Here is a 25,172-nt window from a genome sequence, read left to right on the forward strand (position 1 = left end):
AACGCGGGAGACAGTGACAAAGTATAATGATAATAACAATGATAATTATAATAATAATTCCAAAGTATTCGAGCATGTTGTAGAAGGCAGCCAAAGGAGGCAGGAGAGGAGGGGCTGGAAACCCTTCCCTTATTGTATTTCAAATTCTACAAAAGGAAACAGAAGGAGTCAAGTGAGAAGTGCTCCTCCTCCTCAAAGGTTAAGATTGGGATGTCAGAATGTGTGTGTGGATGTAACCAAGACGAGAAGAAAGGAAAGATAAATAGTATGTTTGAGGATAGAAACCTGAATGATCTGGCTCTGAGCAAAATGAAGCTCAAGGGTAAAGGGGAAGAATGGTTTGGAAAAGTCTAGGGCAAAGAGTCAGGGATTTGTGAGAGAACAAGAGCTAAGGAAGGAGTAGCACTACTCCTGAAGCAGGAGTTGTGGGAGTGTGTGATAGGAAGTAAATTCTAGATTGATATGGGTAAAACTGAAAGTGGCTGGAGAGAGATGAGGTGATTATTGGGGCTTATGCACCTAGTTATGAGAAGAAAGTTCTTAAAAGGCAAGTGTTTTGGGAGCAAATGAGGGAGTGCGTTAATACTTTGGTGCATGAAAGTGTTTATTAGTGATGGGTGATTTAAATGCAAAGGAGATTAATATGGCAGTTCAGGGAATAATTGGTGTACATGGGGTATTCAGCATTAGGAATGGAAATGGTGAAGAGCTTGCGGATTTGTGCTGAAAAATGACTGGTGATTGGGTAATACCTGGTCAAAAAGGAGAGATATACATAAATATACTTATGTGAGTAAGACTGATGGTCAAAAGGCATTATAAGGTTCAAGTTAACTGATAGGAATGTATTAGAGAGACTTCTGGATGTTAATATGCTGAGAGTGGAAGCTGGTGGGATGTCTGATGACAATCTTATGGAGGCGAAGGTGAAGATTTGCAGAGGTGTCCAGAAAAGAAGAGAGAATGTTGGGATAGAGTTGTGAGAGTAAGTGAGCCTGGAAAGGAGACTTGTGTGAGGTACTAACAGGAGAGATTGAGTGTAGAATGGCAAAAGGTGAGAGCAAATGATGTGAGGGGAGTGGATGAGGAATGGGATGTACTTAGGGAAGCAGTGACAGCTTGTGCAAAAGAGGCATGTGACATGAGAAAGGTGGGAGGTGGGCAGATTAGAAAGGGTAGCGAGTGGTTGGATGAAGAAGTAAGGTTGTTAGTGAAAGAGAAGAGAGAGGCATCTGGACGATACTTGGAAGGAAGTAGTGTAAATGACTGAAAGATATATAAAAGAAAGTGGCAGAAGGTCAAGAGAAAAGCGCAAGAGGTGAAAAAGAGGGCAAATGAGAATTGGGGTGAGAGAGTATCATTAAATTTTAAGGAGGATAAAAAGATGTTTTGGAAGAAGGTAAATAACCTGCATATGACATGAGAACAAATGGGAACATCGGTGAAGGGGGCAAGTGGGGAGGCAATAACAAGTTGTGATAAAGTGAGGAGATGGGGTGAGTATTTTGAAGGTTTGTTGAATGAGTTTGATGATAGAGTGGTAGATATAGGATGTTTTGGTTGGAGTGGTGTGCAAAGTAAGAGGGTCAGGGAGAATGGTTTGGTAAACAGAGAAGGGGTAATGAAAGCTTTGCAGAAGATAAAAGTCGGCAAGGTGGTAGGTTGGGATGGTATTGCAGTGGAATTATTAAAAAAGGGGTTGACTGTTCAATGTATGTATGGATCATGGCGAAGTGCCTGAGGATTGGCAGAATGCATGCATAGTGAAATTGTACAAAGGCACAAGATAAAAAGGCATAAGATGAAAATAAGAGGCATAAGATTGTTGAGTATTACTGGAATATTAAATGGGAGGGTATTGACTGAGAGGGTCAAGACATGAACAAAGCATCAGACTGGGAAAGAGCAGAGTGGTTTCAGAAGTGGTAGAGGATGTGTGGATCAGGTGTTTGCTTTGAAGAATGTATGTGAGAAATACTTAGAAAAACAGATGGATTTGTATGTAGCATTTATAGATCTGGAGAAGGCATATGATAGGGTTAAAAGAGATACTTTGTGGAAGGTTATAAAAGTATATGGTGTGGGAGGTAAGTTGCTAAAAGCAGTGAAAAGTTCTTAACAAGGAAGTAATGCATGTGAGAGTAGGAAGAGAGGAGAGAGATTGGTTCCCAGTGAATGTTGGTTTGCAGCACAGGTGTGTGATGTCCCCATGGTAGTTTAATTTGTTTATGGATGGAGTAGTTAGAGAGGTAAATGCAAGAGTTTTGGAGAGGAGTGAGATTCCAGTCTGTTGTGGATGAGAGGGCTTGGAAAGTGAGTCAGCTGTTGTTCATAGTTGATACAGCTCTGGTGGCTGATTCGGGTGAGAAACTGCAAAGGTTGGAGAGTTAGTTTGGATGAGTGTGTGAAAGGAGGAAGTTGACAGTAAATGTGAATATATAGAACATTACTTGGTTCAGCAGGGTTGAGGGATAAGCTAGCTAGGATGTAAGTTTGAATGGAGAAAAACTGGAGAAAGGGAAGAGTTTTAGATAACTGGGAGTGGACATGGCAATGAATGGAACCAGAGGTCAGAGAAACTGCAGAAGTTGGAGAGTTAGTTTGGAAGAGTGAGTGAAAGGAGAAAGTTGACAGTAAATGTGAATATATGGAGCATCACTTGGTTCAGCAGGGTTGAGGGGTAAGCTAGCTAGGATGTAAGTTTGAATGGAGAAAAACTGGAGAAAGGGAAGAGTTTTAGATAACTGGGAGTGGACATGGCAACAAATGGAACCATGGAAGTGGAAATGAGTAATAGGGTGTGGGAGGGGGCGATGGTCCTGGGCATAATAAAAAATGTGTGGAAAGAGAAAACATTATCTCGGAGAGGAAAAATGGGTATGTTTGAAGGAATAGTAGTTCCAACATTACATGGTTGAGAAGCATGGGCAATAGATAGGGTTGTGCAGAGAAGGGTGGATGTGTTGGAAATGAAATGTTTGAGGATAATATGTGGTTTGAGGTGGCTTGATTAAATAATGAAAGGGTAAGAGAGATGTGTAGTAATAAAAAGAGTGCGGCTGAGAGGGCAGAACAGGGTGTGTTTAAATGGTTTGGTAACAAGGAAAGAATTGGTGAGGAAATATTGTCAAAGAGGATATATGTGTCAGAAGTGGAGGGAGCAAGGAAAAGCAGGAGACCAAATTGGAGGTGGAGGGAGGGAGGGAGTGAAAAAGATTTTGAGCGATCAGGGCCTGAACATGCAAGAGGGATGGGGAAGATGTGCACGGAATAGTGATGTCACTGGAGTGAACCAACACGTGTGAAACATCTAGGGTAAACCATGGAAAGGTCTATGGGGCCTGGAAGTGTTTTTGACATTTGGAAGTGGACATGGCAGCAAATGGAACAATGGAAGCAAAAGTCTGTCACAGGGTTGGGAAGGGGGCGAAGGTTCTGGGAGCACTGAAAAAGTATGGAAAGAGAAAAATTATTTCAGAAGGCCAAAATGGGTGTCTGAATGAATAGTAGTCCCAATAATATTACATGGATGCAAGACATGGGCTAAAGATAAGGTTGTGTGGAGTTGATGTGATGGAGATGAAATCTTTGTGGACAATCCAGATGCTTCTCAACTTATGATGTGTTTACCTTCCGAGAAACCCATTGTAAGTTGAAAATATCATGTCATAAATACGTTTAATACATTTAATACTGCACACCTAACCTACCAAACATCAAAGCTTAGCCTAACCTGCCTCAAACTTTCTCAGAACACTTACATTAGCCTACAGTTGGAGGAAATCATCTAACACAAAGCCAATTTCATAATAAAGTGTTGAGTATCTCACCATCATACCATCATAAAGTCAAAAACTGTAAGTCAGAGGTCACCTGTATGTGGTGTGAAGTGGTTTGATCCAGTAAGCAATGAAAGGGTAAAAGAGTTATCATTATCATTATCATTTACTCTTATTATACTTCATCGCGGTCTCCCACATTAGCAAGGTAGTATAAGGAAACAGACGAAAGAATGGCCCAACCCACCCACAAACACATCCACACATGCACATATACATACCTATGCATTTCAACGTATTCACATATAGACATACACAGACATAAACATATACACATGTACATAATTCATACTTAATGCCTTTATTCATTCCCGTCGCCACCCCACCACACATGAAATGACAACCCCCTCCCCCCACATGTGCACGAGGTAGCGCTAGGAAAAGACAACAAAGGCTACATTCGTTCACACTCGGTCTCTAGCTGTCATGTATAATGCACTGAAACCACAGCTCCATAAGAGAGTTATGTGGTAATAAAGAGAGTATGGTTGAGAAAGCAGAAGAGGGTGTGCTGAAATGGTGTGGACATATGGAAAGCTTACATGAGGAAAGGTTGAGATAAAGGACATATGTGTCGGAAGTGGAGGAAACAACGAGAATGAGGACTTCAAAATGGAGATGTAAGGATGGAAAGAAAAAGATTTTGAACGACTGGGGTTTCAACACGCAAGAGGGTGAAAGGTGTGCCCATATGCTGAATTGAAATGATATGGTATACTGGATCGATGTACTGTCAATGGACTGAACCAGGGCATGTGAGCCATCTTAAGTAAACCACGGAAAGTTCTGAAAGGCCTAATTGTGGATAAGAAGCTGTGGTTTTGGCACAATACACATGATAACTAAAGAATGTATGTGAGAGGATGTGGCCTTCCTCCATCTGTTACTGATGCAACCTCACTAAGGTGGAAAATGGAGATCAAGTATCAAAAAATATATTCACTGTAAAGACATTACATTGCAATTCATACCCCCTACAGACCATTACTGTAACAAAACCATGTAGCTGTGCAATGCACAGCATGCATGTGCAATGAAAGTGCAAATGATGTTAGTAAAAAATAAATGTTAAGAGGGACTGCAAAATGACAATTACAATTTCAAAAAAATAAAAAGCTGCAAAGAAATCATTTAGACCTCTGACAACAAGCTACACAATTATAATAACAGTAATCTTTTACACTACATATAAGATTTATTTAAATTCAAATCTTCCCTCAGCAGTATTTACAGTGACTGTCACATACCCCTTTACAGGCAATCATTAATGACTAAACTTTTCTATGCACTTCCATCTATTTCTAAAAAATTGCAGCCATCCCACATTCCACCCTTACCATGTGGGAAACTAGTGGTGTAGTGATATGTGTCCAAAGGGCAGAACTGGGTGAAAGTTTTACATGGTGCAGCCCTCCTGTTGCTTTTTCTGTTTATCACAAGCACAGTAACTACACTAAGATCAAAGAAACAGAAACTAATGAGAATGGAAACTGGAGAGAAAATCTTTTAGGATGAGCAAAAGAAAAAAAGAAAGAAAATAAGGCAGTAGGAACCCTATGCTCCCTGATACCACCCACTGTGTGTCTGCTCCCAAAGAATTAGCTGGTGTCAGCAGAGTAAACTGATCTTTTTATATGATCAAGACATTCCTAGTACTCATGAATATGTGGTATTACAAAACAAGACTCAGATATTGCCCCTAGAACCTTCTAGTTACCCTGCGCCCAGAAAGGATAACTTTTGAACTTATTGCTTGCAAAAGTATGACTTTTCCCTACTACTATCTGAAAAATGAAGTATCAATTAGAATGAGCTGTTAAAGTCAGAAAGAACAAAGCCAAAAATAGCAAGAATAATGAATAAATAAGTCATTATGTGGAGGACAGCAAAACAATGGTAAGCAACACGAAGACCAATCTTATTCATAACTGTGACAAATAATCATAAAAAACATCTTTAAAGTACCACACCTCTTAGATCGTCAGCAGACAGCTCCCCCATGGCAGCTCGATTATGAAGTGTGTAATCATCAGGCTCAGCCTGTGCAGTCTGAGTTTGAATATTTCCACGCTGAAGGTTTGTCAACACAGTTACTGGCTGTTACGACAAAAATAGGTTAATACTAGTGCTTGAAGGAATCAAATCATTTTAACAAAAGTTCAAACTTATAAACAAAACTGTATTACATCCATTCACTGTCTCACACACTGATTTTCATCACAAACTCAATAAACTTACAAAACTGTATACAGCATAATAAACGCACTCCAACCCCTGATGGGATACAACGTATGTCATTGACACTCTTGGGCTGCCAGCAGGTCAACATGTCAACCTGAACTCTCTCTCTCTCTCTCTCTCTCTCTCTCTCTCTCTCTCTCTCTCTCTCTCTCTCTCCAGCTTGATACTTGGACATAAGAGTGTCTACCTCCAGTGAATTTGACTGAAAGCGATTTACAAGTGAAAAACCTTTAACCAGTGAATCAGCAACTCACCCAAGGGAAGTGGTCACCTCAATGTAAACAACAGGCCATAGCCCAAGAATGATGGAGTTGTAAGCTAGCCAACCACAACCACTCCATAAATTTCCTCAAGGGTCAGAAGGGTGACTGCCTGACTGATGTCCGTCACCACAATATCCTTGTACAAACCAGTGCTTGTACTCATACAAGAATTGTCCTATACATACTACTGTGAATGTTATAATCATTCAATGAAAAATTGCACAGCTAAGCAAGTATGTAGCTTAGTTTCCCTTCGTTATGTGTATGTTGTTATGTGTATGTCATTTACCATACTACTGTAACGCAACCAACCTGAAAATAACCATCAATTAATGTTCACTATCAAATACATAATATGTGTCAACACAGTACTACTGCAGTTCAACAAAAAAGAAACTTTACATAACTCAATGTTCACCATTAAATAAAGTATGTCAACATAAAACTACTGCAATTCAACCAGTATATAACTTTACATCACTTTCTGTTCAACATTATGTATGTCAACAAAATAATAATGCAATTCAATCAATATGTAACTTTACTTCAAGTACTGTTCAATGAATCACCACTATATGTATAATGTATAGACCATAAATTTTGCTCTGTAAAACTCCATGTACTATGCAGATAAGACTTCACTCATGTGCTTATCCAGAGTAAAAAAAATGTATCCAGCCTAACCTTGATCTTGAGCTCTTTTGTGATAATTAACTACTTCATGTTATGACAGCCAATTACATAATCCCAGAAATGTCTTTTCAGCCAAATGGCTGCTTGAAATTAATAAAACATTCCTTCTTTATTTTCTGTCATCACCCTTTCTGGTACAACTAAAGTCTCAATGAACAACAAATCAACTTTATAAACAATGAATATCACCTGAAATTATCTACTTATTTATTACACTTTGTCGCTGTCTCCCACGTTAGCGAGGTAGCGCAAGAAAACAGATGAAAGAATGGCCCAACCCACCTACATACACATGCATATACATACACGTCCACACAAGCACATATACACACCTATATAGTTCAACGTATACATATATATATATACATACACAGACATACATATACACACATGAACATAATTCATACTTGCTGCCTTTATTCATTCCCGTCGCCAACTCACCAGCCTGCCACACATGAAATGACAACCCCCTCCCCCCACATGTGCACGAGGTAGCGCTAGGAAAAGACCACAAAGGCCACATTTGTTCACACTCAATCTCTAGCTATCATGTATAATGCACTGAAACCACAGATCCCTTTCCACATTAAGGCCGACCACAGTATACCACATCGTTCCAATTCACTCTATTCCTTGCACACCTTTCACCCTCCTGCATGTTCAGGCCCCGATCACTCAAAATCTGTTTCACTCCATCTTTCCACCTCCAATTTGGTCTCACACTTCTCCTCGTTCCCTCCACCTCCGACACATATATCCTCTTGGTCAATCTTTCCTCACTCATTCTCTCCATGTGACCAAACCATTTCAAAACACCCTCTTCTGCTCTCTCAACCACGCTCTTTTTATTTCCACACATCTCTATTACCCTTACGTTACTTACTCGATCAAACCACCTCACACAACACATTGTCCTCAAATATCTCATTTCCAGCACATCAATCCTCCTGCGCACAACTCTATCCATAGTCCACGCCTCGCAACCATACAACATTGTTGGAACCACTATTCCTTCAAACATACCCATTTTTGCTTTCCGAGATAATGTTCTCGACTTCCACACATTCTTCAAGGCTCCCAGAATTTTCGCCCCCTCCCCCACCCTATGATCCACTTCCACTTCCATGGTTCCATCCGCTGCCAGATCCACTCCCAGATATCTAAAACACCTCACTTCCTCCAGTTTTTCTCCATTCAAACTCACCTCCCAATTGACTTGACCCTCAACCCTACTGTACCTAATAACCTTGCTCTTATTCACATTTACTCTTAACTTTCTTCTTTCACACACTTTACCAAACTCAGTCACCAGCTTCTGCAGTTTCTCACATGAATCAGCCACCAGCGCCGTATCATCAGCGAACAACAACTGACTCACTTCCCAAGCTCTCTCATCCCCAACAGACTTCATACTTGCCCCTCTTTCCAAAACTCTTGCATTCACCTCCCTAACAACCCCATCCATAAACAAATTAAAGAACCATGGAGACATCACACACCCCTGCCACAAACCTACATTCACTGAGAACCAATCACTTTCCTCTCTTCCTACACGTACACATGCCTTACATCCTCGATAAAAACTTTTCACTGCTTCTAACAACTTGCCTCCCACACCATATATTCTTAATACCTTCCACAGAGCATCTATCAACTCTATCATATGCCTTCTCCAGATCCATAAATGCTACATACAAATCCATTTGCTTTTCTAAGTATTTCTCACATACATTCTTCAAAGCAAACACCTGATCCACACATTCTCTACCACTTCTGAAACCACACTGCTCTTCCCCAATCTGATGCTCTGTACATGCTTTCACCCTCTCAATCAATACCCTCCCATATAATTTACCAGGAATACTCAACAAACTTATACCTCTGTAATTTGAGCACTCACTCTTATCCCCTTTGCCTTTGTACAATGGCACTATGCACGCATTCCGCCAATCCTCAGGCACCTCACCATGAGTCATACATACATTAAATAACCTTACCAACCAGTCAACAATACAGTCACCCCCTTTTTTAATAAATTCCACTGCAATACCATCCAAACCTGCTGCCTTGCCAGCTTTCATCTTCCGCAAAGCTTTTACTACCTCTTCTCTGTTTACCAAATCATTTTCCCTAACCCTCGCACTTTGCACACCACCTCGACCAAAACACCCTATATCTGCCACTCTATCATCAAACACATTCAACAAACCTTCAAAATACTCACTCCATCTCCTTCTCACATCACCACTACTTGTTATCACCTCCCCATTTGCGCCCTTCACTGAAGTTCCCATTTGCTCCCTTGTCTTTATTTATTTATTATACTTTGTCGCTGTCTCCCGCGTTTGCGAGGTAGCGCAAGGAAACAGACGAAAGAAATGGCCCAACCCCCCCCCATACACATGTATATACATACGTCCACACACGCAAATATACACACCTACACAGCTTTCCATGGTTTACCCCAGACGCTTCACATGCCTTGATTCAATCCACTGACAGCACGTCAACCCCGGTATACCACATCGCTCCAATTCACTCTATTCCTTGCCCTCCTTTCACCCTCCTGCATGTTCAGGCCCCGATCACACAAAATCTTTTTCACTCCATCTTTCCACCTCCAATTTGGTCTCCCTCTTCTCCTCGTTCCCTCCACCTCCGACACATATATCCTCTTGGTCAATCTTTCCTCACTCATTCTCTCCATGTGCCCAAACCACTTCAAAACACCCTCTTCTGCTCTCTCAACCACGCTCTTTTTATTTCCACACATCTCTCTTACCCTTACGTTACTCACTCGATCAAACCACCTCACACCACACATTGTCCTCAAACATCTCATTTCCAGCACATCCATCCTCCTGCGCACTACTCTATCCATAGCCCACGCCTCGCAACCATACAACATTGTTGGAACCACTATTCCTTCAAACATACCCATTTTTGCTTTCCGAGATAATGTTCTCGACTTCCACACATTCTTCAAGGCCCCCAGAATTTTCGCCCCCTCCCCCACCCTATGATCCACTTCCGCTTCCATGGTTCCATCCGCTGCCAGATCCACTCCCAGATATCTAAAACACTTCACTTCCTCCAGTTTTTCTCCATTCAAACTCACCTCCCAATTGACTTGACCCTCAACCCTACTGTACCTAATAACCTTGCTCTTATTCACATTTACTCTTAACTTTCTTCTTCCACACACTTTACCAAACTCAGTCACCAGCTTCTGCAGTTTCTCACATGAATCAGCCACCAGCGCTGTATCATCAGCGAACAACAACTGACTCACTTCCCAAGCTCTCTCATCCCCAACAGACTTCATACTTGCCCCTCTTTCCAAAACTCTTGCATTTACCTCCCTAACAACCCCATCCATAAACAAATTAAACAACCATGGAGACATCACACACCCCTGCCGCAAACCTACATTCACTGAGAACCAATCACTTTCCTCTCTTCCTACACGTACACATGCCTTACATTCTCTATAAAAACTTTTCACTGCTTCTAACAACTTTCCTCCCACACCATATATTCTTAATACCTTCCACAGAGCATCTCTATCAACTCTATCATATGCCTTCTCCAGATCCATAAATGCTACATACAAATCCATTTGCTTTTCTAAGTATTTCTCACATACATTCTTCAAAGCAAACACCTGATCCACACATCCTCTACCACTTCTGAAACCACACTGCTCTTCCCCAATCTGATGCTCTGTACATGCCTTCACCCTCTCAATCAATACCCTCCCATATAATTTACCAGGAATACTCAACAAACTTATACCTCTGTAATTTGAGCACTCACTCTTATCCCCTTTGCCTTTGTACCATGGCACTATGCACGCATTCCGCCAATCCTCAGGCACCTCACCATGAGTCATACATACATTAAATAACCTTACCAACCAGTCAACAATACAGTCACCCCCTTTTTTAATAAATTCCACTGCAATACCATCCAAACCTGCTGCCTTGCCGGCTTTCATCTTCCGCAAAGCTTTCACTACCTCTTCTCTGTTTACCAAATCATTTTCCCTAACCCTCTCACTTTGCACACCACCTCGACCAAAACACCCTATATCTGCCACTCTAATCTGCCACTCTATCATCAAACACATTCAACAAACCTTCAAAATACTCACTCCATCTCCTTCTCACATCACCACTACTTGTTATCACCTCCCCATTTGCGCCCTTCACTGAAGTTCCCATTTGCTCCCTTGTCTTACGCACTTTATTTACCTCCTTCCAGAACATCTTTTTATTCTCCCTAAAATTTAATGATACTCTCTCACCCCAACTCTCATTTGCCCTTTTTTTCACCTCTTGCACCTTTCTCTTGACCTCCTGTCTCTTTCTTTTATACATCTCCCACTCAATTGCATTTTTTCCCTGCAAAAATCGTCCAAATGCCTCTCTCTTCTCTTTCACTAACACTCTTACTTCTTCATCCCACCACTCACTACCCTTTCTAATCAACTCACCTCCCACTCTTCTCATGCCACAAGCATCTTTTGCGCAATCCATCACTGATTCCCTAAATACATCCCATTCCTCCCCCACTCCCCTTACTTCCATTGTTCTCACCTTTCTCCATTCTGTACTCAGTCTCTCCTGATACTTCCTCACACAAGTCTCCTTCCCAAGCTCACTTACTCCCACCACCCTCTTCACCCCAACATTCACTCTTCTTTTCTGAACACCCATACAAATCTTCACCTTTGCCTCCACAAGATAATGATCAGACATCCCTCCAGTTGCACCTCTCAGCACATTAACATCCAAAAGTCTCTCTTTCGCGCGCCTGTCAATTAACACGTAATAAATGAAACTCCCTTCTCTTCAAAGAGCATAATGCTGCAAACCCTAAGAAGGCAAAATAAACAAAAGAAAACATTTTACACAAAAAATGTTCTTGCAGGTTTTGAATCTGGAAATCTGTTCCCTCCAAAGAGATGTCCCTCAAGCATGAGACACTCTTTAGGAAGATTGCAAGTATGTATATTCCAAATTATTCTCAGCTATGTAATCTCTGATGATACAACTGGTATTTTTCAAGGCAATCAAGCCCTTGTCTTGCACATTTCTCTTTGAAACTGATGTCTCCAAAAATCGTGAAGGTTAGCCAAAACCATATCTTCTGAGTACACTGGTCCAGGAGCAGGGCCAACGAAACTCAGGAAAAATTTAACTGCCGAGCCTAGGTAACAAATCTGAACAACAAAAGCTCCCCCATTCTGATATGTACTACAATGTATAAGCATGCATCCTATATATGAAGGCTGACTGTTCAAGTATCTAACTGTAAAGTCTGGTAGATACTCTGCAAATGGATATGCTGCACCAGCATTACTGTACAGAAGTGTTTAGAAAAGATAGACTTAAGATAATTTTGTGTTTAGAAAAGACTGATCCAAAATCATGTAGTTTGGTTACTCACTGAATCACAGATCAACTTCAGGCTCTATGAAGTCCTTGCCAATCATTGCTGTGGTGTAATCTTATGTCATCCAAGTCAGGGGTTGTCTGAACATTGTACTGACAGAATTTCCAATTCCACCCTAAGCCTCTTCTAACAACAACAAAAATCCCACTTGTAAAACTACTGAAAACAAATGGAACTTATGGAGATGATCTCAAGAGGCGAGGAGCTATACCTGAAATCTTACTCAAAACATCAAAAATGCTGCTTTGAAAGGGCATCTCTGCCTCTGGAAGGTAGCCTTAGTTGCATTAAGGAATCTCCTTTTCAGAGGAGTACTATATGGAAGGAATAGCAAAGTCTTCATGGTCTATTCCTCAAGATTATGCATAAAAGAGCCCCTAACTCATGGCCTACTTCCTGCACTTTCCTTCACAGAGATGGATAATAACATATTCACAATGATGGCTCTAGACCTGAGTGTCCTATGGAGAAAATTCAATAGTTACAGAAGAATAAGCAGAGCAGTAACTATGTCTGCAAGGTTACTTAGATAACAAGGAGCCCCAGATTCAATAAATGCTCTGTCAGTAAGGAAAAGGAATCATAAAGAGCAAAAAAAATATTAGTACAGAATGAGTAAACCTCTTAGGATAATATGAAAAAATGAGGGTGGATTAACCAGCAGGTGGTAAAATGTCTCCATCTCATACAAGACTTGGCAAGCCCTTGGAAAATGCATTTCAGTTTAAAAGAAAAAAGAAAAATTTACTCTTTCTTTCCTTATCTGTGGGACCCCCTCTTAAGAAATTTAAGACATAATGAGCATTCTCATCAAAAACATTGCTATCACCACTGCTTCAAGCATCGTATGATAATCATGGAGATACACTCTTATTGCTCTAATGTCATATGATGTTTAATCTCTCATCATTAAAATTCATATCATTTCAAAAGTTAATGCACAGTGAAGGGGATGAATATTTAGTCTCTCTCTCTCTCTCTCTCTCTCTCTCTCTCTCTCTCTCTCTCTCTCTCTCTCTCTCTCTCTCTCTCTCTCTTAAAGACAGAAACATTTTCTCCCCTCAAGGCTGTTGAACTTATCAGGACTAGCCAGAAAATACTTCGGTGGAAAAATGCACTCTACAAGGATGAAGAAAAGCCTTTGTATCACCCCAAGGGTACTACTGATGATATTGGGGATATCCAAAATATCTTTAAAGAAACTGAAAACAGCAGTCACTGTGTGAATCTGTTAGCATCAATCAACTCTTTATCTTCCAGAGAGAAGGTTGTTCTTAGTTTCTAACTACTACAATGAAGCTCCCAGTGAATTAAAATCCAATCTATGAACCATCAGGTAGCAAGAAATCTCCTGGAGTCCAAGTCCTCCAACTTAAGGAACACAAAAGGAATCATGGCTTGCTAGGTAGGCACAGCAGGTGCTGCAAGCTCATGGGGGTTTCTGATGAAAAAAGAGAGTGAAGAACATTAGCACCTGTGAGGCGATATCCCAAGGAGATAAAAGTATGTCTCAAGTTGTACTGAGTCCAAAGGATGATTCAAATGTTAATGAAAGATACAAAAGGCCTTCTCCCTAAGACCAAAGGAGTTCCAAGAGGGAAAAGACCGTTAGGAGCCTGAAATGGCCAAAACTGCCATACCAAACCTCTGAGTATAATACTGTTCAACAGTGTTAAGTACCAATAGATAGAATTTTTATAACAGACTTACTAGAGGGTATCTTACACTCTAAAACACTCTAGTTTCGGAATGTAGATGACAATCTTTATGTCTGGGCAACTAGTGCAAATTTCCATACATTTCTTCCCTTGCTTTACTTCAGTACCTGCTATCAAATTTACTGTGAAAGCAGAAAATCACTATGATATTTTTTCTTTGGTTACCTGATCTATAGCACTAGAAACATGTTTAAGTTTTGCACTTACAGAAAACCCACCAACATTTGTTCTTATATTCATCATTACACAACAAAACATGGCAGAATTAAATAATTCAACATTACAGTTAATGTTTCTTAAGGTATTACATATATACAGTCCAAAATTTATTGATGAAAAGGTTGAGAAAAGTTTGAGATATATAATATTGGATCCAAGTTAAAGTATCCTAGATCTTTCACTGACAAACCTTTTAATTTGGCAAAGAAATTACTTTATTGAGTTAACCACAAATCTCCTTCTAACACTAAGAATCGTTTAGGTTTTTGCCTTGAAGAATGTATGCTAGAGATACTTAGAAAAGCAAATGGATTTGTATGTAACATTTATGGATCTGAAGAAGGCATATGATAGAGTTGATAGAGATGCTTTGTGAAAGGTATTAACGATATATGGTGTAGGAGGCAAGTTGCTAGAAGCAGTGAAAAGTTTTTATCGAGAATGGAAGGCATGTTTACGAGTAGGAAGAAAGGAAAGTGACAGGTTCTCAGTGAATGTCGATTGCGGCAGGGGTGCGTTATGTCTCCAGGGTTGTTTAATTTGTTTATGGATGGGGTTGTTAGGGAGGTGAATGCAAGAGTTTCGGAGAGAGGGGCAAGTATGCAGTCTGTTGTGGATGAGAGGGCTTAAGGTAGGTTTACACTTATGCACTTTTGTGTTACGGCCTGGTACGGCATGGGCCGCACTAAAGATGCCAGCGAGGTGGCGCGGTGAGAGGCAAAATGACCGTTATAAATGGGCGGCGTCCCTTGTTTTCGTGCGGAGTGTTATGGCGTGTTGTTGCGGTAATGTTGCGGTGTCTTGCACAGTGTCACGGCGGTGGCGCGGTGTTTGCGGCTTTTGATGGCGCAGTTTCGTACGGCATGGCACGGCCTCTTGCGGGTGGTTGCGGTGTGTCGCGGGTAGCTTGCGGTGTTGTTGCGGGTAGCTTGCGGTGTTGTTGCGGAGTGAGCGCACATGTGCATGAGACACGACGTGGAACGATGCATGATTGTTGCACATGTACCGTTCCAAACCGTGTCGGATATGAACCAAGGGTATATATAGAGTTCTGGCAAGCACATGCCTCATTCTTTTGCCAGCCAGCATACAGTATGGACATCCAGAGCCTCTCACCCCAGGAGACCCAGAGAATTTTGGCAGCTGTACACTGTATTTGTGCGGTCCAGGTCGTCTACGAGTGGAGGAGAAGAAGACGTACTGCAGTGCCACACCCACCAGAACGATTGCGAAGAAAGGACGGCAGGGCAGGGCGGTTATGGAGTCGGGAGTGGCTGACAGGGCAACAATTATATAGAAACTATGACCAGCTGCTACAAGAATTGAACAAAGAGGACCCCGAAGGACACAAGAATTTCCTACGCATCTACCCAGAATTGTTCCAGGAGATGGTTGAGAGGCTGACGCCAATTTTGAAGAAGGAGGACACTAGAATGTGGAATGCACAAGAGGTGGGACTTAAGTTGGCGGTCACCCTCCGGCACCTGGCAACTGGGAACGACTATCCAAGTCTTCAATACAGCTTCAGAGTCTCCAAGGCTTCCATATGCCGGTTTATCCCGATAGTCTGCGATGCCATTATCGACAGCTACAAACCAGAAGTGATGAAGTGCCCCAAGGCACCAGAAGAATGGAAGAACGTAGCACAACGATTCGCCTCAAAGTGGAACTACTTCAATTGTGTGGGAGCCCTGGATGGGAAGCACGTCGCAATCAAGAAACCCAGAGGTGGAGGGTCACTGTACTTCAATTACAAAAAGTTCCACAGCATCGTCCTCATGGCCCTCTCCGATGCAAATTACAAGTTCTTGTACATCGACGTCGGTGCAGAAGGAGGCGCTGGGGATGGAGGTACCTGGCAGATGTGCACCCTGGCTAGGGCCATCAATAACTACCGTGCACACCTCCCTCATGACACAACTCTTGCCCAACGACGACGAACCCATCCCCTACCACATAGTCGCCGACGATGCCTTCGCACTCAAGACGTGGATGATGAAACCCTACTCCCACCAATCACAAGATCCCACCGAACGACTATACTTTCTCGCGCTCGTCGTGTGGTGGAAAACGCATTCGGGCTGCTACAGATGAGATGGCGAATCTTCGGAAGGACGATGCAACAAGATGTCCCTGTTTGCAAGAAGCTAACGATGTGTGCATGTGTCATGCATAACCTGACACTGCAACACTACCCAATTGCTCGCACCGTTGTCGACCATGAGGACCAACAACATGATGTCGTCCCTGGTACTTGGAGGGAGGAGTCACTGAACCTCATGGTACAACTCATGGCAAGAAGGGGACCGAACTACACACGGCGAGCGAAGGCAGTCAGAGATTACCTGGCCCAGTATTACTCATCGGATGCAGGCGCAGTGGAATGACAAGAGCGAATGGTGTTTCCTCGAGGACGACCTCCTCCTGACAACTAGAGGACACACACACAAATATATATAACCAAACCCAACCAGTGAATGTAAATAATTGTAAATAAAGTTCATGATATACTTAACATTGTTTGATACTCTCATATTTGTGTATTGTCTGATAGCCATATTAATGTGATAGAGATTATCTGACGGATGACTGGGACTTATATGAAATGGTGTTGGAAGATATTGAACTGAAACTTAACAGGAATGAGAAAGAAACATGAAAAGCATATTGGTCATAACATAAATACAGTATTTAAAGTATTCTGACGCCAAATACCCCTCGATGGTAGGTGCACTTATAATAAACTAAAAATACATGAAAAGCATATTGGGAAGAACTTATAAAAGTTTTAAATAATTAAAGTTCACACTCTGGCGCCAAATTCCTCATGATGGTTGGTGCGTGAATGCATATACTTAATATAGTTCAGTGGTACAATGTCTAGGATTTTTAAGTACTATTGTCTAACATGATATATTTGCATATAGGGAGGAGATAAAATCAGTGGACCTGTAATTGAGTTGTACCTACTCGGTTGGAGTAGGAGATGAACCACACAGGTACGTAGTCACAAACAGGCCAAGCCGACATGCTGAGATGTAACTACACACAGGACACCGCGGCTCCAGTGAACCAACAATAGAGAGATTAGCGGCTGAATACCATACAGGTCTCAAACAGGTCGAGCTGACATTGTGAGATGTGACTACACACAGGACACCTCGGCTACAGTGAACCAACTATCGAGAGATTAGGGAGCTTACATGGGTTTCATATATACCGACAATCTACTGTGCGTTCTGATTGTCAATGTTAAATAGTCTATAAATAGGATATCAATATCATTAGTATGTGTTCATGTTCATTATATCATGCTCTTATTATCATATGTGTGTTCTGTCCCTTCTAGTTATTATGTTATTGACCTATTTACTCGTCTGTCTGTCTTTATTCATGTTATTGTTAAAGATGTGTTCTCATTTCACATTATTTCATAGTTCATATATGTTATCTTAAAAAATCCAATGAGTTAATAATTCATATGTATATAATTCATTTTCAAGTTATATTGTATTTCATATATTTCATAGTTAATATTTGTGCTATTATATTTCATATTATATTTTCAGATGATTTAAAGTAATTTTATAGTTTCATTTTATTTCTTATTTCATCTTTCAGATATCATATTATTTCCTGTTATCTTTTTGGCCATGTTATTTCATTCTTCAAGTTCATAGGTCAGAAGCATATCAGCATATATTCGGTCATAACATAAAAAAAAGCATCAAAAAAGGGAAATAGAAATGCAAGTAAATATTTTAACATATTCATTCACAAATTCTATAAAGTTAGCTGGGTTTACAAAATCAACATACATTTCATTATTATAAATATACGTGTTTGTGTTTGTGTTGATGTAGTACGTGTTTCACTGTGTGGTGTCGATCTTCTCGTCATCCTTCCGATGAGTGGAGACGGGCAGACTGCAGGAAGTGATGAATTTTGAGGCAGTTGTCTTTGGTGTATCCAGACTTGCGCCAGGGGTAGGGGGTGGCGCCTCAGGGGTAGCGGGCATGTCCAACATGTTGGTGAGGGTATGCACAAGTGGCGACAGCCCAGTCGATGTGCTGGGAGATTGACTGGTGTGGACCGCCCACTGAAGAAGGAAGGTGTCGGCACCCGTGTCGGCTGTGTATACCCCTGCTGCTGCTGTGGGTGGTGTTGTTGAGGGATGTATGGGTAGTATATTTGTTGCGACTGGGGTTGAGGCGAGATCCACTGCTGTTGTGATGTTGTAGGAATCGGTTGGGGAGCTAAAGCCACTGGTTCCGTCTGCGTCCCTTTGGGTGTTTGATTTTGCGGCAAGTTTATGGGCATCCCCCGAGCCAAAGCTGCTTTCTCCGTGGCATTTTCTTCTTTGGGGCCCGCCAATTTGTGAATCGTAGTGATGACTGTGTTGAAGAAGGGCTGCTGGTATTCTTCTGGCACGAACTCGAGGTGTTCTCTGATGTATTGGACGAAGACGTTGATGGTACGCTGTTTCTTGCTTTGCCCTTCAGGTATCAGTTGGTTCATTCGATCCATAATTCTGCTGAGTTGCGAGTGGACTGCTTCTTCAGCCGAATCAGGTGTGCTAACACGTCGCTCCCCTCTCTCGGTCCTCCTCTGCTTCAGCAGCCGCTTCCTCCGCTGAATCGAAGTTACAGAGAGGCCCGACATGTCACCACTGGATGATTCTCCTCCGCCTATTTCCATTGTTGGTGTGGCGACGTTACGTGCAGGTGAGAACCGCTCGCTTGGTATTGTCGGTTCGTGGGTGATGTGACCACCCAGGAATCCCCACAATGACATAACTTCATCCTCCCGTGTTGTCCGTTGTCGTGCTGCCGCCCCGCTCTTGTTCTCCTTCTTCTCTATTTTTCCGAAGTCGGTTCGCCGTGCATCGAAATACTTGCGTACTTGCTGGAAGGTGCAATTTTCGAATTCCCGTGCCAGTTCCCTCCATAGTTCTCCTTCGCCCTTGGATTCGACCACTGCTTGTCCCGCTTGTCGTATAAAGTAGGGTGCTCCTTGACGAATTCGGCGATCTGCTCCTTCTGCTCTTGTGTGAACTTGTAGTCGGAAATTTCCTTCTTGCTGGGGCGGTATCGTTTCTTGGGCTGCACGATACCACTCAGGCCTGCGATGTCCTGGTACTCGATGTTGGATAGGCTGACCTCAGGGGGCAGCTCTTCCACGGGTTCAGACCTCTCTCCGGTTCTGCAGGCTGGGTGTCCTGGGTGGCCTGGGACCCCTGGGTAGGCATAGGGATGGTCTTCCTACGAGGCATCTGGGTGGTAAAGTGGAGCGAGAGTGGCTGGTAAAGTGTGTCGTCTGGCTGTCAGAGCGCGAAATATGCCCCGTTTTCTGTCCGGACCCTTTTGTACACCTCCCCAGGCGGCACGCGGCAACTTTCCCTACAATCCCCTAGGAAGGCGCCGCACGGACCCCGCACGCACGCCGCATGCCCCGCAAGATGTATGAATCATGTATGAAGACGTTGTAACACTCTAGCACGGGCGCCGCAAGACGCCATGCCAGCACGCCGTAACACTCCCGTGCGGATAGCATGAAGCCGCTCAAGGCCGTACGTGGCACGGTGAGGCGCGGAACCGTGCGGACCCGTGCGGTTTCTTGCGGGGTTTGTTTAGGCGCCGCGCCACGCCGCTTACGGTTTCGTGCGGCGTCATCAAGCCGCACGGTACCGCTCGAAAATTTGAAATGTTTTAAAATCTGAGCGGCGCCGTACGGATTTGGCGCGCTGCAACAGAAGCCGCCAGTGTCATGGGCACGCTTTGCTGCGACTTTAGGGCGACATTGGTGCGGCCCACGCCGTAACAAAAAAGTGCGTAAGTGTAAACCTACCTTTAGGAAGTGAGTCAGTTGTTTTTCGCTGATGATACAACGCTGATGGTTGATTCGGGTGAGAAACTGCAGAAGTTGGTGACTGAGTTTGGTAAAAAGTGTGAAAGAAGAAAGCTGAGAGTAAATGTGAATAAGAGCTAGGTTATTATGTACAATAGGGTTGAGGGACAAGTCAATTGGGAGATAAGTTTGAATGGAGAAAACTGGAGGAGGTGAAGTGTTTTAGATATCTGGGAGTGGATTTGGCAGTGAAGGGAACCATGGAAGTGGAAGTGAGTCACAGGGTGGGGGAGGGGGCAAAAGTTCTGAGAGCGTTGAAAAATGTGTGGAAGGCGAGACCATCATCTTGGAAAGCAAAAATGGGTATGTTTGAAGGAATAATGGTTCCAACAATGTTGTATGGTTGCAAGGCGAGGGCTACAGATAGAGTTGTGTGGAGGAGGGTGGATATGTTGGAAATGAGATGTTTGAGGACAATATGTGGTGTGAGGTGGTTTGATCGAATAAGTAATGAAAGGGTAAGAGAGATGTGTAGTAATAAAAAGACTGTGGTTGAGAGAGAAGAGGGTGTTTTGAAATGGTTTGGTCACATGGAGAGAATGAATGAGGAAAGATTGACAAAGAGGATATATGTGTAACAGGTGGAGGGAACAAGAAGTGGGAGACCAAATTGGAGGTGGAAGGATGGAGTGAAAAAGATTTTGAGCGATCGGGGCCCGAACATGCAGGAGGGTGAAAGGCATGCAAGGAATTGAGTGAATTGGGAAGATGTGGTATACCGGGGTCGACGTGCTGTCAATGGATTGAACCCGGGCATGTGAAGCGTCTGGGGTAAACCACATAAAGTTTTGTGGTGCCTGGATGTGGAAAGGGAGCTGTGGTTTCGGTGCATTATACATGACAGCTAGAGACTGAATGTGAACGAATGTGGCCTTTGTTATCTTTTCCTGGCGCTACCTTGCGCGCATGCGGGGGGAGGGGGTTGTCATTTCATGTGTGGCGGGGTGGCGACGGGAATGAGTGAAGGCGGCAAGTATGAATTATGTACATGTGTATGTATGTATATGTCTGTGTATGTATATATATGTACACATTGAAATGTATAGGTATGTATATGTGCATGTGTTGACATGTATGTATATACATGTGGATGTGGGTGGGTTGGGTCATTCTTTCATCTGTTTCCTTGTGCTACCTCGCTAACGCGGGAGACAGTGACAAAGTATAATAAAATAAATAATACATTTGCTACCTTCCTAACATGGGAGACAGTGTCAAGGTATAAACATATAAATAATATATATAAACATAACATATACATATACACATAAAAATACATATACATACACATACAAAGACATATACATACACATACAAAGACACATACATACATTTATTTTATATTTTCATTTATTATACTTTGTCGCTGTCTCCCGCGCTTGCGAGGTAGCGCAAGGAAACAGACGAAAGAAATGGCCCAACCCCCCCCCCCCCATAAACATGTATATACATACGTCCACACACGCAAATATACATACCTACACAGCTTTCCATGGTTTACCCCAGACGCTTCACATGCCCTGCTTCAATCCACTGACAGCACGTCAACCCCGGTATACCACATCGCTCCAATTCACTCTATTCCTTGCCCTCCTTTCACCCTCCTGCATGTTCAGGCCCCGATCACACAAAATCTTTTTCACTCCATCTTTCCACCTCCAATTTGGTCTCCCTCTTCTCCTTGTTCCCTCCACCTCCGACACATATATCCTCTTGGTCAATCTTTCCTCACTCATCCTCTCCATGTGCCCAAACTACTTCAAAACACCCTCTTCTGCTCTCTCAACCACGCTCTTTTTATTTCCACACATCTCTCTTACCCTTACGTTACTCACTCGATCAAACCACCTCACACCACACATTGTCCTCAAACATCTCATTTCCAGCACATCCATCCTCCTGTGCACAACTCTATCCATAGCCCACGCCTCGCAACCATACAACATTGTTGGAACCACTATTCCTTCAAACATACCCATTTTTGCTTTCCGAGATAATGTTCTCAACTTCCACACATTCTTCAAGGCCCCCAGGATTTTCGCCCCCTCCCCCACCCTATGATCCACTTCCGCTTCCATGGTTCCATCCGCTGCCAGATCCACTCCCAGATATCTAAAACACTTCACTTCCTCCAGTTTTTCTCCATTCAAACTCACCTCCCAATTGACTTGACCCTCAACCCTACTGTACCTAATAACCTTGCTCTTATTCACATTTACTCTTAACTTTCTTCTACTACACACTTTACCAAACTCAGTCACCAGCTTCTGCAGTTTCTCACATGAATCAGCCACCAGCGCTGTATCATCAGCGAACAACAACTGACTCACTTCCCAAGCTCTCTCATCCCCAACAGACTTCATACTTGCCCCTCTTTCCAAAACTCTTGCATTTACCTCCCTAACAACCCCATCCATACACAAATTAAACAACCATGGAGACATCACACACCCGTGCCGCAAACCTACATTCACTGAGAACCAATCACTTTCCTCTCTTCCTACACGTACACATGCCTTACATCCTCGATAAAAACTTTTCACTGCTTCTAACAACTTTCCTCCCACACCATATATTCTTAATACCTTCCACAGAGCATCTCTATCAACTCTATCATATGCCTTCTCCAGATCCATAAATGCTACATACAAATCCATTTGCTTTTCTAAGTATTTCTCACATACATTCTTCAAAGCAAACACCTGATCCACACATCCTCTACCACTTCTGAAACCACACTGCTCTTCCCCAATCTGATGCTCTGTACATGCCTTCACCCTCTCAATCAATACCCTCCCATATAATTTACCAGGAATACTCAACAAACTTATACCTCTGTAATTTGAGCACTCACTCTTATCCCCTTTGCCTTTGTATAATGGCACTATGCACGCATTCCGCCAATCCTCAGGCACCTCACCATGAGTCATACATACATTAAATAACCTTACCAACCAGTCAACAATACAGTCACCCCCTTTTTTAATAAATTCCACTGCAATACCATCCAAACCTGCTGCCTTGCCGGCTTTCATCTTCCGCAAAGCTTTCACTACCTCTTCTCTGTTTACCAAATCATTTTCCCTAACCCTCTCACTTTGCACACCACCTCGACCAAAACACCCTATATCTGCCACTCTATCATCAAACACATTCAACAAACCTTCAAAATACTCACTCCATCTCCTTCTCACATCACCCCTACTTGTTATCACCTCCCCACTTGCGCCCTTCACCGAAGTTCCCATTTGCTCCCTTGTCTTACGCACTTTATTTACCTCCTTCCAGAACATCTTTTTATTCTCCCTAAAATTTAATGATACTCTCTCACCCCAACTCTCATTTGCCCTTTTTTTCACCTCTTGCACCTTTCTCTTGACCTCCTGTCTCTTTCTTTTATACATCTCCCACTCAATTGCATTTTTTCCCTGCAAAAATCGTCCAAATGCCTCTCTCTTCTCTTTCACTAATACTCTTACTTCTTCATCCCACCACTCACTACCCTTTCTAATCAACCCACCTCCCACTCTTCTCATGCCACAAGCATCTTTTGCGCAATCCATCACTGATTCCCTAAATACATCCCATTCCTCCCCCACTCCCCTTACTTCCATTGTTCTCACCTTTTTCCATTCTGTACTCAGTCTCTCCTGGTACTTCCTCACACAGGTCTCCTTCTCAAGCTCACTTACTCTCACCACCCTCTTCACCCCAACATTCACTCTTCTTTTCTGAAAACCCATACAAATCTTCACCTTAGCCTCCACAAGATAATGATCAGACATCCCTCCAGTTGCACCTCTCAGCACATTAACATCCAAAAGTCTCTCTTTCGCACGCCTGTCAATTAACACGTAATCCAATAACGCTCTCTGGCCATCTCTCCTACTTACATAAGTATACTTATGTATATCTCGCTTTTTAAACCAGGTATTCCCAATCATCAGTCCTTTTTCAGCACATAAATCAACAAGCTCTTCACCATTTCCATTTACAACACTGAACACCCCATGTATACCAATTATTCCCTCAACTGCCACATTACTCACCTTTGCATACATTTACAAGTACATATTCATACATGCTTAGCTTCATCCATTTCTGGCACTTCCTCATCCCACAGGAGACAACATCGCTTTCCCTTGTTTCAGCAAGACAGCGCCAGGAAAACAGACAAAAAAGGCCACATTCGCTCACACTCAAGTCTCTAGCTGTCATGTGTAAAGCATCAAGACCACAGCTCCCTATCCACATCAAGGCCCCACAGACCTTTCCATGGTTTACTCCAGATGTTTCACATGCCCTGGTTCAGTCCGCTGACAGCACAGTGACCCTGGTATACCATATCGTCCCAATTCACGCAATTCCTTGCACGCCTCTCACCCTCTCACCCTCCAGTGCGTTAGGTTCTGATCACTCAAAATCTTTGTGACTCCATCCTTCCATCTCTAGTTTGGTTTCCTGCTTCTCCGTGTTCCCTCCACCCTTGACGTATATATCTCTTTGTCAATCTTTCCTCACTCATTCTTTCCATATGTCCAAACCATTTCAACACACCCTCTTCTTCTCTCTCAAACACACTCTTTTTATTTCTACACATCCCTCTTACCCTTTCATTACTTAATCAGACCACCTCACACCACATGTTTTCCTCAAATATTTCATTTCCAACACATCCACCCTCCTCTGTACATCCCTATCTATAGCCCATGCCTCACTCTCCCATAATATTGATGGAAATACTATTCCATTAAACATACCAAATTTTGCTTTCCGAGATAACATTCTCTCCATCCACATATTCTTCTTCGCTCCCAAAACCTTCGCCCCCTACC

The 25,172-nt window shown here is 42.7% G+C and overlaps 1 protein-coding gene across 2 annotated transcripts in view; it reads right to left on the reverse strand.

The window, feature by feature from the left end:
- The window catches only part of LOC139748148 (uncharacterized), a 102,900-nt gene that overhangs the window by 56,113 nt on the left and 21,615 nt on the right, over positions 1-25,172 (reverse strand). For both annotated transcript variants that reach the window (XM_071660838.1, XM_071660837.1), the window contains one exon: positions 5,810-5,936. In XM_071660838.1, coding sequence (XP_071516939.1) covers positions 5,810-5,936 — 127 coding nt within the window. The remainder of the gene's footprint in view (positions 1-5,809; positions 5,937-25,172) is intronic.

The sequence above is a fragment of the Panulirus ornatus genome, chromosome 72 (genome assembly GCF_036320965.1).
Source record: "Panulirus ornatus isolate Po-2019 chromosome 72, ASM3632096v1, whole genome shotgun sequence".
Taxonomy (NCBI): Eukaryota; Metazoa; Arthropoda; class Malacostraca; order Decapoda; family Palinuridae; genus Panulirus; species Panulirus ornatus.